A 14,827-nucleotide genomic window follows, 5' to 3' on the forward strand; every position below is an offset into this window, starting at 1 on the left:
ACCTGTTCCGTCACATCGTGCGTCCCGGCACGGTTGGATGGACGTTACGCCAACCGTTCTTACCAACGCAGATCATTTGTGTCGCGCCTACCTGAATACACATACGGATGTCACAGCATATTCAGGCAAGATGCATACCCAAGAGTTCATAAAAGACGAGTTTGTGTTTGGCTCCCTCTCGACATATGCAGTTAAACCGGACTTTCCTGCATCCGGCATTATAACGCCGTGATTCTCGGTGCAGCTCTCTGTGGTTGGTCCCAAATCATCGCCATCAGTGCTTCAGCCTATGCGGCAAACTCCCGCTTACAGTCTTCAGTATTTTCCAGATCGGAGGCTAAGCTCTTCACTTTCATCTTTAATACGGCATTCTTACTGTTGGATCATCAACGTTTGATTCAACTTTGACATGAGAAACAATCACGCACTCTTGTCAGTTCTTCACCGCAAGTTCTAACCCTGAAGTCTTTGCCTGGGGGAGTACCCTGCAGCCAAGGAAGCTTCCAGCCACCTGCATGGCCAACGCAAATCTCGAATTCGAGAAACCCATCACGTCCACCCTCCTGCATCACACGCCGCACGCCATCTACCAGACTCCGCTATGTCAATACAAGCCTGTATGACAGAGCCCTCAAGCTTGACGCGTTAAGTAGAACACCGTTCAACTTCTAACAGGATGCCTTGTCTTTTTGCACCAATCCGACTAAAGCGCCCTGCGAACGAAAACATTCCCAAAGCTCTGCGGACGCCGACGATCGCACCTAAGTCGCCGTCGAACTTTGCGCCGGAGTTGGTGTGTTCTCGCAACAACGCGGAAGCAGCGCCAAAAAAAAGGTACGGATTCAGTAGCAAGAAGTCTTAACAAAAGGAGCTGGAGAGGATATACTCCCTCAAAAGGATGCTGAGTGGCAGATTGCTCGTGAGGAGCGTCAGGGTGACAGCGATCAGGCCTTAGCCGACAGGCTCTTGCGTGCTGCAAAAGGTGCAGGGAGCCTGGGCACAACTCACGTACATGCAAAAAATACTCTAGATACTGCTTAATCTATGGTAGCAATATATATATATATATATATATATATATATATATATAGTATGTTCTACTCTGTTGTTAAGATATGTTGCGGCGTGGGCCGCTGCGGTATACTGATAGCTACGGTAAACAATAACGTAGGACCATCGGGTCGATGGAAGACTGCACTGAATTGCTATCTAGCTGGGAGATGACGAATATATACCTGAGCTCAAGCCAGTGACCTGTCACACACGAGACTAGGGTAGTCTGTCGGGCGATACCGCAACAAGATATAAGCCTGTAGACATGCATAACTTGTTGAGGTGCGCGACTCGCTTGTAAAACACGTTACATATCTAAGAGATAAACATGTCTTGCTATAGCTAGTACTTATCACGTAGTAGATGACCCTACGTTGTCTGTCTCACGCATTGTTGCGTCTAGTGGGAAGACGCTGTTCTCGGCCTTCAAATCCTTGTAGACGCGGTCCCAGAGAGGTTGGAGCTGGGCTGGTGTCTCCCAAGCATTCTCTTCATCTCGTAGCCATAGACGGATTAGATGTCGTCTATGCACCAGAAACGTTAGTGAATTCATGATACAAAAGGAGACTCGTTTGCACTAACTGCTTTTCTCCCAAGTTCTTGAAGGAACCTCGGGCGTGGAAAATGCTCAAGTTGTTCGCGAATTGGATATCACCCTTGTGGAAATCCACGGACACGGCATGCTTCTCAGCAAGGAAGTGGAGCGCGTCCAATGCTTCCGCTTGAGCTTCCGTGATCGGTCCAATGCTGTTTGTTCGAGGAAGACCCCAGTAACCTGTGAAGTACCGACGAGCATACTGGATAATCATCCGCTCGGGACTTTCGGCCTTAGCGGCCTGGTAATAGAGCAGCGGACGCGACGTGGAAGTCTTGCCGTTTCTGCCAAATCTGCAATGATGTCGGTCAATTGTTCCTGTTAGCCGTGTTCGGATCTTACTCGTCAAATTCCCATGGCTCGGAGAGTGTGCGAATGAGATCCGGCCGCGAAGCGGCAAGTTCATTGTAAACGTGCCAGCTACTCGACAGGAAGCTCTCGCCCCCTGATTCAGCTTCGCATAGTGCAAAGAGGGCAATGACGTCGCCGGTATCTGTGTGGAAGACTTGCTTTTCCGCTGTGTAAGCGGGAGAGCCAACGTTACTTGAGCCCATGTTAGACAAGTCCTTTACATGAGCCATGACAACGTCTGCGGGTTTACCGAGCCACGTTGAGTCCTGGCGACCACGAATGCTTGCCACGTGGGACGAAAGTCCTGCATAAATGATCACGTTATCCTCTCGCGAGTAGTCGTCCACCGGGATTCCTCGGACGACCTTGAACCCGTGACCATGGTGCACCTCGCGCGAAATAGCGCGCATGGTTTTGTGAAGCTTAGCCAGGGGGAATGTCTGTTGATCGATAAGGCCCAAATGCAAACCCGACGCTGTATCGAAGACGTTCAGCGATTTGAAAGCTTGGCATCAAGGGACAAGTTACCTTTGAAATGCTTGAGAGCATTGTCGATCTCCAGCAGATCTTCCTTGGTCAGGTGGTAGTCCCAATCAAATTGCTTTCCAATGTCTTTTCCTTCCCAGACGAGCTCAGAGTTAAGTTTTTGTGGGAAACCCGCAGGAAGCGTCTTCTGTAGGGATTCGTCCTTCATACGTCTCTCGCCCCGAGCGAGATACTTGGTATAATCGGGCGCATACGCAATGTCAGGCTGCCCTAGTGGCCCGACAGGGTTAGGCGGCTGGACACAGACGGCGGTCATCTTGTAAGGCGTGTTGTAGTAGCAGCTCGAGTGCTCTGAGGATGATATTGTTAGAGGCATGCATTATTGGCAAGTGGAGATGGCTTTTGGAGGTGTGCTGCTCCGACTTTCGGCGCACCGAGAGACTCCAGGGCCCATAGTGGAACAGAGTAGGTCTTTCTAAAGCTCGTGATGATTCGATCCTCGCTGCAGCCGACATAGTTCCGATTAGGTTGAGAACGCTTATGGCGCGCGATTGGTCACAAACAGATGTTTTCTGCTTCGATCGTGCGGGGCATGGCATCAGTGCGGCCAGCGGAAGCTGCGTTGCGCACGGATGAGGCAACTGTCTCCGGTTGTCGTAATCAAAGCAGCAATCACGCAACCTGCAGTACAAATTTCGAATTTCAAAGAACTTGCCCCACCAAGCCCACCATTGTCATGTCTCGAATATTGCATTTTTAGGTTTGCGACGGATTTTCATACCATGCTTTTCGTTTGTGTATCTTTCACTATAATGGACAATAGGAGCGGGCCCGGACGACTACAGATCTTGAAATGCTCATCGATATAGTATGGGACCACGGGGACAGGCCGCAGTATCTCATGTGTCGGCTCATTGTCTCTTTCCCAGAGACATAGGCAGGCCAGAAGCGTTCTTGGGGTACGTGACCCCACAAACAGGCCGGAAGTAGCCCAGACTTTGCCGCGCAGAAGTAGGCTCCTCAACATGAGACATAGGATGCGGCTCTTGCCGAGCAATTGGCATGATATAGCGACCGAGCAAACGTCAACTTGCCACTGTATGTCGTGCTAGAGATGGCGTTGGCCTCGATTGAATAGTACGCGTTCTCCTTGAAAACTGACTATGCCCATCGTAAGGTTTATATAACGGTATTCCAATCGCATATCCTATGCATACTGTCCTCAACGCCTGGACTGCTTCACCAATCCAGCCCGCGATCACCATGTCGAGTAAAAACGACATTGAGGAGGTCATATCCCCCAGCAATTCGCGCGACGATGAGCCTGCCGTGGTCCGCGATGGCAATTTGGCATACACGTACGTACAGGCGGGGAACGGCTCAGGACCTTCCTACCAAGAAGCCGTCGGCGCGCCCGTAGAGTCGAAGTCTCCACTGGGCTATCATGTTGGCTGGATGACGGTGATTTTTTTGAACGTGAACCAGATGATTGGAACTGGTATCTTCTCAACGCGTGAGTTGAGGTCTGTTAGATACGAAAACTTCGTCGCTGATGCTCATTACAGCCGCAACCATTCTTCGTGGAACGGGCTCTATCGGACTGGCCCTGATATACTGGACCATCGGTTTCATCATGGCAATTGCTGGATTTTCGACCTACTTGGAGTTTGCAAGCTATTTCCCCAATCGCAGTGGCTCCGAGGTGGCCTATCTAGAGCAGGCGTATCCGCGACCAAAGTACTTGATGCCCATCGCCTTCGCTGTTCAATCCGTTTTCCTGTCCTTTAGTAGCAGCAACGCCATCGGTAAGTGTCTCAAAATCTCAAAATCCGTCAACAAATATCACTGACCAATTCTAAACAGTCTTATCGAGATACATCTGGCAAATCGCCGGTAAGGCGCCCAGTGATTGGGAACTCAAAGGCGTCGCCATTGCTGCATATACCTTGGCTGTTATTTGTATGACCTCCGCAATTCATGATTTGCATCACTTGAGCTGACCGATGTAAACAGGCGTTATCGCTCACAACCGATACTCTCTCTGGGCAGTCAATGTCCTTGGTGTGTTTAAGATTGTGACGCTCATTTTGTAAGCTTTCTTCTCTCGCGGGGACGCTCTTTGTGAACGATGCATTCTAACACACACGTAGCATCAGCATTGTCGGCTTTGTTGTTCTCGGCGGTCAGGTCTCATCTGTCGAGGACCCTGGCCAGAATTTCCGCAACTCTTTCGAAGGTAGCTCGACTAACGGCAACAGCCTCGCTAGTGCCCTGGTCAATATCGTTTTCTCGTACTCCGGCTACCAGAACGCGTTCAACGTCACCAATGAGATCCAGAACCCCATCAAGACGATCAAGAAGAACGGCATTATATCCATTGTCTTGGTTGCAACACTCTACATCTTCTGTAACATTGCATACTTCGCTGCTGGTGAGTGCTGTTCTACCAAAAGCGACTAAACCGAACTGATATTTTCGTGTAGTCCCTAAGGGCGTTTTCATCAAGTCCAACGAAGTTGCTGCTGCGGTGTTCTTTACCAAGGTCTTTGGCAAAGGCGCTGCTGAGACTGTGCTGAATGTTCTCGTGCTTCTCAGCGCCTTTGGAAATCTGCTGGCGGTTCTCATCGGACAATCACGAATGATACGTGAGGTTGGTCGGTAAGTGTTACGCGTCAAACATACATAGAAAAAAGAAACTGACGCGCGTGGTCCGACAGCCAGGGTGTCCTCCCATTCACTTCGTTCTGGGTCTCCACGAAGCCATTCGGTACGCCTCTCGGCCCTTATCTACTAAAATGGGCTGTGACCATGATCACTATCGTTGCCCCGCCAGCTGGAGATGCTTTCCAATTCGGTATGGTTGACTTCTCTACTCCCGAGCATCTTCATTCTAACAATTGATAGTCGTCAGCTTGAAAACATATCCGGAAGGGATGTTTCATCTTGCTCTTGCTGTTGGGCTGTATCTTGTGCGCCGCCGATTCAAGCGCGTCGGCCGCGACAGGACAGATTTCAGAGCGTGGCACGTCCTCATTATACTGTTTATCCTCATCCAGGTATACATCCTCGTTATGCCTTGGTTTCCACCTGCGGGCGGTGCAACATCTGGAACAGTCAGCTTCTGGTACGCAACGTATTGTGTTGTTGGCATTGGAATGTAAGTTTCGGGAGCAGGTGATTGTGAAGGAAAACGCTAACTTTACGCCACAGCATTGTCGTATGCGGAATCTACTATCTTATGTGGATGCACGTTATTCCAAAGTGGCGCAAATATACAATCAAGACTGAGATTGTGCCGGTTGACGATAACGGCGCAACCACGCACCGACTAGTCAAAGTTCCTCTAGACCAGCTTGAGGACTGGAAGAAAAACCACGGCGAAGCTGGTAACCTTACTCAGATCCGTTCTAGGGCTTGATAACACTTAGCTCTACAAGCTGTTAATAGATTTCCGTAACTAGGGATAACGTGTTTTATAAGCAAGTCGCCTACCCAACACAGCACTACGCCTACGCAACAACTTTGCGCAACGCTACAACAAAATTAAGTAGTTTACAGGATAGTAAAATCTTATTTGGAAGCACTATTATCATCTAAGTCCTTTATTTTAACTTTGCAGGTGCAAGAATTATGCCTAATTTCGCTATAATACCCGCAGTGTCTTTCTCTGCGCACCCTCTTTGCAGGTGTTACGCCATCACTACAACTGCTACGTTCCTTAGCAGCAACTAAATTAGTTACCTTACTAACTGTTCATGTCTCTTCAGTCCGCACATATTGCCACTTACAACTTTTACGCTGTGTAGCCGCCTTAGTTGCATCTTGTAGGCGTGCTATTTCTTCCCGCATTAGCATCATCTCATATACTATCTGCTAGGCGCCTTTAGTAAGCTACCTAACCTACTCATTTATTAAACTTGCTAGACACCCCTAATATTTTTGCATGCGATTGTAAAGTAGCGTTGACTGCGCCTCCATCTCGCAGGCGTTGCGCGTGTCTTCAGCTCCTAGACGACGTTGGTGCGGCTGGCTGATCACCACATCTCCCAGCCGCACGTCTGCCTCAGCGCTCGGCACGCCGTCGCCGATGCCCACCATCAGCCTGAACCGAATCTTCTTGAATGTCGCTCGCATCTGCGTCGCCACTGATGCTGTTGGGTTGTTGCCGATCCGACTGGCGGGCAGACGCACGATGGCGACGTTGTGGCCGCCCATCGAGCCCAGCGTACAGGTTCTCGTCGTTGTCATCAAGGTCGCGCTCGAGGTCGGGGTGCTCCTCGTTGAGCATCTCCTGTGCTGCCGCCAGCTCGAGCGGTAGCGCGCACACCCATCCCACCGTGTAGTCTTCGCGGCGCAGCGTGCGCGCCATTCGTGTCGTTACGATAGGAATGCTGCCGGGATTCATAATCACCGAGTTTCTTGACTATCTCCAGCATCCCCACCACATGCAGTATACTGTCGCACTAAATGCAATAAGTGAAGGTGTAACCGCGCAAGGCAGTAAGTCAGGGGTAACCGCGCGAAGCAGTAAAATCAGTATATTCTGTTGTGTTGTTGTTCAGTGTTCTGTCTCCCTCACCGGGCCATCAGGGTCTGTTTACATGACGTATCTGTCGTTCAGATAGAAAGTGCTATTGGAACAGGCAAGAGCACTGCACCAGCACACGTGGCAGACATGACCTCTTTACTCCATAAACCGTCACATTATAGCTGTTCGGTGAGCCAGGCGCATCTAGAAACTCGTAACTGATTGCAACAGCAAAATTTACTCCGATGTTACGGATCTCGTGGTAGGTCAAGCCCGGCAGTGTGACCATAATCTCGCCAGGGCGTTGGCGAGCCAGATCGAACTCAATCTTCCTCTTTCTGAGCCAAAGAGGACTCAAGTTGACATGGTGGTGGTGGCGCACAAACTGTGAGCATTCTCTTTTCCGACCGTGAAACTCTGCATGGACAGATTCACCAAGCCTCTGGGAGGAGCTTCGACAGACAATGATCCAATGCTTCTCGGCTCGAGCCAACAGCATGTTGGCTGAGCCCGCATATCTATCCTCGACATGCATGGTTGTTTGCATACTGTTGAAGTGAGTGGATTGTGTTGGTTGATCTTGGGAGCTATTGGCTAGAATTGATCGAGACTATATAGTAGAAGGGGATAGCAGTGAAGTGCAGCGGGCCGTTAGCAAACACTGCAACGGACCGCTAGCAAACAGATGGCGATCGGTGGATACCTTCACTCCCTCCGACACGTACCTTGTTCATAGCTCACATATCAATATGTGCTGTTAATCCCTGGCAGGTCCCGTCTCCGACTAGTCACCGGACCAGGATCTAGCAATTTGCTAATCTTCCGACCTGTCGCAGTATCGCTTGCGTGGGGTCCAATAAGATACGAGATAGATATTAGATCCTTGCCGACTGAATTAAATGACGCTTGGAACTCTTGCTCTGGCGCAAGTATTGGCTCTTTAGCGTCGAAACTTGGCAGACGGCATCCCAGCTCAGCCTTGTTGTTCCGATAAATGTGATAGAGACCATCGCCCCCGTCCTGAAGTGAAAAGCTTTTGCCGTACTCATCATTTGTCACGGTTCAGGGTGCTCCTGCCTGTCGTACCTCACCTGCCATGAGAGTGACTGCCACGTCACACTAGCATTGTTTACAGCTACTCACCTATATGTACTGTCCGTAGCTTCACCCAATACAACCTCAGTTCAATCCGTCAATTCTTCCCATATGCGCACTGTCCACGCTTCCCGACAATAACTCATAGAGAAAATTGTGACTCGTTTCAGATTTCATGATACTTGAGCAAAGCACATCTTTGCTTGTTTTCCAGAGGCATGCGATCTTGGTTGCTGAAGCTTAGGCCTGCTCCAGCTAGCTACACAGCTTATCTCTGACCATGAGCATCACCCTACAGTCGTATATTGTCACGCACTGGATCAGGCAAACCCCGATCTGCAGATGTTCATCGATGACCATAATAATGGGCCAGTCCACATTCGTGCGTTTGAGGGAGCACGAGTTCAGGTCCACAGTGTCATCCAAGCCCAGGCAAACACCTGCGTATACATGCTGCTTCTTTCCCGCGTGCTCATCCCGATACACCTACAATTGCAAGCTTCTTTGGTCGCTTGGGAGCGATAAAGAGAGCTCGTTGTCTTCTTTAACGTCCATGACACGTCTCTTGTTCGGTGCACCCTTGTGCTTGACCCCACTGATCACTGTCCATTCCAGCCAACTCAGCCCAGTCGCTTCGTTTTCGAAATTGATCTGTTCGATATTGGAATTTTGTTGCGGTATCTATTGGCCCCGCGAGCCCTGACCCACACGGCAGTGGCTATACTGGGTTAGCACGTTACTGGGCATGTATATATCGTCGTCTCCTAGCTAGTCAACAACTCAGCACAGTATTCCATCGACCCGATAGTCCTACGTTATCGTTTACCGTAGCTATCAGTATTCTACAGCGATCCACACCGCTACAAATTTTGATACATTGCACCTACTCCGTATCGCCATGAACTACTGAAAGACCCGGAACTAGTCAGTTCGCGCTTCAATTCTTCCTCCTAGTCGCACATGCGTGTGCAGTTGCAGCAGGCAGTTGACGTGTATGTCCTATCCTCCACAGCTCTCGTAATCCTCAGGTCGACATACAATGTCCTTTCAGGAGGTGGCTCTAGACCTGGGTATCTGATTCCGCGCAGTAGCGGAACCAAGTCTGCCCCAACAAGCAAGATTTTATTGCCTCTTGCCTTTAGATAACTTAGTCAGGATCCGTCTATGAAAGATTGTCTCCAAAGTTGCATGTGTTCATTCTTCTGCGCGCTTGTCAACGAGATTTTGAGCACAAAAAGGAATGAATGCAGGTCTAAGGGTGTCAAGATCGAAAAGAGCAGGACCACAGCCCGAAATGTAAGACAACAGCCGTACAATCCCAAACACAGTCTGTCGGAGTTCAGTGAACTGTACGCAAAGAAAGAAGTTGAAGATTGTACTCAGGTTGTATTGGGTGAAGCTACAAACAGTATATATCTGTGGGTAGCTGTAAACAACGCTAGTGTGACGTGGCAGTCACTCTCATGACAGGTGAGGTACGACAGGCCGGAGCACCCCAAACCGTGACGCAGTCAAATACATATTTCCACAGATCCGGGCACTCGTGAGATTTGCTGCTTCACCAGAAGTACGAGCAGAGCCGCTTTGATGAGGTATTGCTTTACCCTTCAGCGCACGAAGTATGAGGTCCCTGGTTATCACCCGGTGGTAGGACACTCACACAGCCTGGTATACCCACGTCTTCACGAGCGCTTAACTATGCCGCACATCCCGTCGTTGCTAATATCTGTTAAGGCTTGGTTCCTGTGCCGCAACGGGAGGCCTATTTCGGCGCTGCCCTTCTTGTGCGGTCTATGCCTGTCCCAACGAAGAGCAGAGCGAGTACTGCATTGTGACCAACATCGCTCCCTGCGCTGAAAAGTCCTCATAGACTTCAGGATTATTGTCATATGCAGGTAGTGATCAACAGTCACGACAAGTTTGCCAAGATGGTCGACGTGTTCAGGGTCAGAAACTCGATACACAACCGCGCCGCAGCCATCTTTGTCACGAGAGGGCAATTCCACATATGTTTCTACCACCAACAGCCGCGCCTCATCGCTTTGTTGTATTTTTGGGCTGTCCAAATCGCTGGGTCCCCCCTGCTTAAGATAGGCGTCTTGGCAACAAGGAAGTCACAAAGTACCATCATTAGAGTGTGAGCGTGAATCGCTATGACCTCTCTATCACAGAGGAACCGGAGAGGATAATTCTGAGGCCTTTGCGCTTCAAGCAGTGATCGGAGCGTAGAGGGCTTATCAAAATCAGCAACCTAAGTGTCGAGCAGCACCCGCACAGTATCCACGAACGCCCACCGTCTCGAGACGTCAGACTGTTGCCACGCAGTCCTTCCCTCGGAGGCTAGGATTCGAAGGGATGTCCTAAGTTCATGAAACCAACTGAAACCTCAGAAGACAAGATGGCACTGTGTCGTAGATGCATGATTCGGGCCTTTGGCCTTGCAGTCCATCCCGTGCTGGTGTTGAAGCAGGTAATTCGGTTTTTTCAGTTACTGGATTGCTCGAAACTTAAAGTGTCGCTAGCAATGTCACTGGACGTTTGGATCAGATTGTTCTCTTCGTTCCTAGTCTTTGTGACTTTCGCCTCCACAATGGGCAAACCCAAAGACTATGCACCAATCCTCAACGGAGTCATGTGGCCTCAGGTCATTCTGGCTTGTATATTCATCGCGCTCCGTATATATACACGGCATCGTATCGTCCAAAATCTAGGTTGGGATGATGTGGTTATGGTAGTGAACCTGGTACGTAAGGCTTAGATTTTGCTTCAGACTTTCATTACTCATAACTACAGGGAACATTCGTGGCGTATGTCGTAACAACGTCTATTGCAACCTACTACGGCCTTGGAAAAAGTACCAGTGATATCGCCCTCCTTGGACTCAATCAGTCGCTGGCCATCATGTGGGAGGCTATTTGCCAAGGCGTCTGCATTGTAAGCCTCCGGGTTCTCCATTCACAGGTACATCCGCTCATTCTTCCCACAGATGGGCATAACCGTCTCTAAAGCGTCTATTGCACTACTTCTTCTCCGTATAGTTGTGAAGAAGTGGCACGTCCTCGTGCTATGGGGCACAATTATCTCCACGACCTTGTTCTGCTGCGTTACTACAATTTTGTTATTTCTACAATGCAAACCAGCGGCATTCCTATGGGACCATTCTATTGAGGGAGGATACTGCTGGCTGACTTTTACAGATATCGCTTTAGCGATGGGAGGTTCGTATTGCAAATGCCAAGCTACGTCTGAAGTACAGACCAGAACAAGACTGACACATCTCTAGCATGGTCAGCCGCTATGGACTTTATACTCGCAGCCTTGCCATGGCACGTTGTGATGGCATTGAGTATCAAGCGCAAAGAGAAGATTACGATGGCATGCGGCTTGTCCCTCGGTGTGCTAGCTGGCGCATGCTCAGTAGTACGGACAGTTGAGCTGAAAAGCTTGTCTTCTATGGACAACTATGCCTACGAAACCGCACCTATGCTGCTTTGGTCTTCGTCAGAAGTCTGTCTGACTATTGTCTGCGCTTGCATACCCACTCTTCGTCCGTTATTTCTCCACGTAGTCCGAGGTGGACGCGATCGACCGAACGAACAGTCCTACACGCTTAACGAAAGTCCGCATCAACGATCGTATACTTTCAATGAATATTCGAAGCTAGGAAAAGAGAACAGCACAGACGATTTGGATACTCTGGGTAATCGGGTCTACTCAATTAAGGAGATTCTTGTGGACAGTGAGCCAGTGAGAGGCACTCAAGACCTCACGGCAATGATGGATAACCCACCAGGATATCATCAAGATGAAGAAACAATGGTTGTATTGACAACGTGCACACATCAAGATGATGTGCCCTGGAACGGACTTCTGAATGGATGCCGATAATGTGCCTAGCAAACTTTTGTCTAACCGACTTCGTGCTTCTGCTTGGGATCTATCACTACTATATTGACCACAACCAACGCAGCTTTTGCGACTACAGGCTCACATACATGCAGGCAGGTCGGCGGCGCCAAAGACTCACGATCACTGGTGAAAATTTTCGCTAGGAGTGAATAAGAGTTTCTAAAGTTCAGGGAATCGAAAATTTCAAATTCAGTTTTCGAAAATTGACCAATCATCTCCGAAAATGGTTTTGTGGGGTCGTAAGGCCCCCTCGGAACTTGCGTATCGATGCCGCGGAACCGCTAGAGGTTGGTCACACGATCGGCTTGTATTTATGAACAGTTTTGCGGTGTATATAACCTGTAGGACCCGCGGGTCAGAAAGGTCGGCTTTTTTGTAGCGCTGCGGGGCCGCGACATTGTTCTTATGTGGAATCAATCAAGAGGATCAAATAATACTGCAACACTGGTTTAAGATTTTTGCCAAGCGTTAGAGCAGGGCTTTGCCCTGGATGATCTAAGTCTTGCTGAGCTTCACAATTGCTTTGATTCATCCCTTGCGAGGCAAATTGCTGCTTTCTCCCGATGGATTCTGTGCGCTCTATATCTCAACACAATGCCTAATATAGTACCCGGGTAGATCTCCCTTCCCAGTGCAGCGTTTCCAACAGTCCGTACTACGGAGAAGTACGGTTATGGCTACGGCCCATTTCACCGTACCGTAGCTGGAAAATGGACCCTACTACGGCCGTAGTAAACCATCTCGACCAGCATTGCCAGTATCACTACCGTGCGCCTGTCTCTCCCACAACGAAATTTTCGTACTTTTTTTGCTCAGACAACGCGCATAGACGTACTTTGTATGCATAAGAAGCTTTTTTGAGCTCAATTCCTCATGTACTCGAACGCTGACTCCTCCAATAGACCCAACCCCAGGCGTGGCAACCGACGCCTTTGGCCACTTGGGAGCAACCACAGTATCAACAGCAGCTGCCCAATTGTCAATCGTCCATCGGCTCGCTAGGCCTCTTGCTTAGTAGGCTTGGCACAAGGTTGCCGTCGACAATGCCTCTGGCTCCGTCCCCTCAACACCACAACGTCAAAACAACCCAACGTTAACGTCCCATACAACGAGCACCCGCGCAATTGATCAAAGCCCTCTATGCCTCTACACAGGTCTCATATACTTGGACACCCAGTGGAGGACGTACCCACAACACCAAGAATTTCACCATACCGTAATCACAATAGCCTCAAAAGTGCCGTACTACGTACGGTTGGAAACGCTGCACATCTGGTCAATTCTTAGTAACAGTGAGTGTCAGTTGCTGCCTGGTTTCATGCCGCTCCTTGATTCCAGTCACCAGCATCCTCACGGTCGCTTTTGATCTAGACTAAGACGATGTTTCGAATCTCCTTCAATCCAAATCGCCATTTATCGACAGCCTCACCACTCATGAGTCCGTGAACATATGATTCCCCTGTGGAGAGCTCCATGATTGACACTGTTTGTCGAAGCAAGCGGGCTGAACTCCTAGCTCAGCGGTCGGAGAGGGTAGTGAAACTCAAGGGCGGAGATAGACTGCGCCTCCTCCCATGCTGTTGCCTGGAAAGCCATGGCCTGATGTTCATAAGCGGGCAGGACAGCTTTCGATCTTGCAATGAACGGCGGTGGGTGATAGGCTCAGATTGCTTCAAATGAGCCGGTCTGCACTTTCAGACAGATATATAGACTTATTTCGAGCTGTTGGTGATCGCGGACTCTACAACCACAAAAATAGACGCGACCGTGGTTAGCGCCACGCTAGAGTTACCTTACCGTGTCCGTGCACGGGATGCGCGCAGTCGCGGGATGCGCGGGTAGCGCCAAAACGGGACCCCTCCTGGCTTCCTGGCGGATCTGCGCCTCCCTAGATCGCCCGCTTTCCCGCCAAACAGGTGGATGCTGTGGCCGTGAGGGGGAGCTTCATACCAGGGGCTGCAGGTAGAGTCGCAGTCGACGAGCGGTGCAGAAGGTAGGCATCATCGTCAGGCTTCTCGCTGAATGCCACGTATGACCGATGAACAGACGCTGAGCCGCAGCCCGGCAGCTCATTTCAGGCTGGGAGGGCGGCGATTGGCGGTCGTCGCGCCATGCCAGCAACACCAGACACAACCAACAATCTGCGCAAGCGCCATGGAGTATGCTGCAGACCCCGCAGACGCGTCAGGCTACTGCTGGAGTGTCTGTGAGGCGATTTGCGCGAGATGTGGTGTTATTCAGCTTGAAGGCTCGTCGATGCGGGACGTTGCAAACATTGTCGGTTGGTGATGGGCTGACCAGAAAGCTCATCGGTCACTGTTGTGTATGTGTGTCTTGACTGTTGATCTCAAGGGGTGTATGGTCTCCGTCGTCGCATCTTGCGTTGCCAAATGGCTGCCGCCGCTGCATTCAACGGACGTGTCATGTTATGTAGCTTGCTCACAGTGTTTGTTGGTCCCTCCCTGCCAGGGCCGCAAAGGCGGCTCTACAGGTACCAAGTCGACACCGAGGGGCACGTTTCGGCCTGTAGAGACCACTGCGACCTTTGACATATGTGTTCCCACGCCTTTGCGATGGTAGCTAGTTCTTGCTGTGTGTGATGTTTTCTCGCGCCATCGAGGAAACCTACCAGGTACGAGGCCAATCGCCGTCGTGGACGCACGTGCACAAATTGTGTCCCGCCTCCCCACAGCACTTGCAGTGCTATGCGCTGCTTGCCAGTATCTGTCATGCGATTTTGTCTTGACCTAAGCTCGATGTCTGATCTGGCACCGTAGAAGCTCAGCTAACTTGGATACTCCTAATGCAGA

The 14,827-nt window shown here is 50.1% G+C and overlaps 5 protein-coding genes across 5 annotated transcripts; 2 read left to right on the forward strand and 3 right to left on the reverse strand.

Annotated features, from left to right (window-relative positions):
• Window positions 1–1,103: 1,103 nt before the first annotated feature.
• Window positions 1,104–2,989, reverse strand: BU25DRAFT_405194 (Clavaminate synthase-like protein). Its single transcript, XM_033699719.1, has 4 exons — window positions 2,528–2,989; window positions 1,991–2,474; window positions 1,636–1,941; window positions 1,104–1,577 (listed from the first exon to the last, which is right to left on the reverse strand). Exons 1-4 carry the CDS (start codon window positions 2,859–2,861, stop codon window positions 1,406–1,408), a joined length of 1,296 nt encoding a protein of 431 aa, XP_033567461.1. The 5' UTR covers window positions 2,862–2,989; the 3' UTR covers window positions 1,104–1,405.
• Window positions 2,990–3,192: 203 nt separating this feature from the next.
• BU25DRAFT_2945 (uncharacterized protein) lies at window positions 3,193–3,603 on the reverse strand. The gene has a single exon (XM_033699452.1). It carries the CDS (start codon window positions 3,510–3,512, stop codon window positions 3,261–3,263), a length of 252 nt encoding a protein of 83 aa, XP_033567462.1. The 5' UTR covers window positions 3,513–3,603; the 3' UTR covers window positions 3,193–3,260.
• BU25DRAFT_355480 (amino acid transporter) lies at window positions 3,211–6,063 on the forward strand. Its single transcript, XM_033699579.1, has 9 exons — window positions 3,211–3,998; window positions 4,051–4,290; window positions 4,349–4,444; window positions 4,499–4,574; window positions 4,636–4,916; window positions 4,969–5,143; window positions 5,203–5,339; window positions 5,390–5,642; window positions 5,696–6,063. Exons 1-9 carry the CDS (start codon window positions 3,695–3,697, stop codon window positions 5,901–5,903), a joined length of 1,770 nt encoding a protein of 589 aa, XP_033567463.1. The 5' UTR covers window positions 3,211–3,694; the 3' UTR covers window positions 5,904–6,063.
• Window positions 6,064–6,415: 352 nt separating this feature from the next.
• BU25DRAFT_416519 (uncharacterized protein) lies at window positions 6,416–6,854 on the reverse strand (the record flags this gene model as incomplete). The annotated part of the gene is made up of 2 exons (XM_033699885.1): window positions 6,416–6,636; window positions 6,677–6,854. The coding sequence occupies 2 exons, from the start codon at window positions 6,852–6,854 to the stop codon at window positions 6,416–6,418; spliced, it is 399 nt and encodes a 132-aa protein (XP_033567464.1).
• Window positions 6,855–10,698: 3,844 nt separating this feature from the next.
• BU25DRAFT_464217 (uncharacterized protein) lies at window positions 10,699–11,996 on the forward strand (the record flags this gene model as incomplete). The annotated part of the gene is made up of 4 exons (XM_033700118.1): window positions 10,699–10,851; window positions 10,902–11,042; window positions 11,095–11,326; window positions 11,392–11,996. The coding sequence occupies 4 exons, from the start codon at window positions 10,699–10,701 to the stop codon at window positions 11,994–11,996; spliced, it is 1,131 nt and encodes a 376-aa protein (XP_033567465.1).
• Window positions 11,997–14,827: the final 2,831 nt, after the last annotated feature.

The sequence above is a fragment of the Macroventuria anomochaeta genome, assembly GCF_010093625.1.
Source record: "Macroventuria anomochaeta strain CBS 525.71 unplaced genomic scaffold BU25scaffold_1, whole genome shotgun sequence".
Taxonomy (NCBI): Eukaryota; Fungi; Ascomycota; class Dothideomycetes; order Pleosporales; family Didymellaceae; genus Macroventuria; species Macroventuria anomochaeta.

Bases quoted from the DNA above. Each gene is read 5' to 3' on its own strand.
- BU25DRAFT_2945 (XM_033699452.1), bottom strand. From the start codon at position 3,512: ATGTTGAGGAGCCTACTTCTGCGCGGCAAAGTCTGGGCTACTTCCGGC.
- BU25DRAFT_355480 (XM_033699579.1), top strand. From the start codon at position 3,695: ATGCATACTGTCCTCAACGCCTGGACTGCTTCACCAATCCAGCCCGCG. The intron at 4,445-4,498 runs GTATGACCTCCG...CGATGTAAACAG, and splicing joins ATATACCTTGGCTGTTATTT to GCGTTATCGCTCACAACCGA. The intron at 4,575-4,635 runs GTAAGCTTTCTT...ACACACACGTAG, and splicing joins AAGATTGTGACGCTCATTTT to CATCAGCATTGTCGGCTTTG.
- BU25DRAFT_405194 (XM_033699719.1), bottom strand. From the start codon at position 2,861: ATGCCTCTAACAATATCATCCTCAGAGCACTCGAGCTGCTACTACAAC. The intron at 2,475-2,527 runs GTAACTTGTCCC...TCTTCGATACAG, and splicing joins TGCTCTCAAGCATTTCAAAG to CGTCGGGTTTGCATTTGGGC. The intron at 1,578-1,635 runs GTTAGTGCAAAC...TCTGGTGCATAG, and splicing joins AAGAACTTGGGAGAAAAGCA to ACGACATCTAATCCGTCTAT.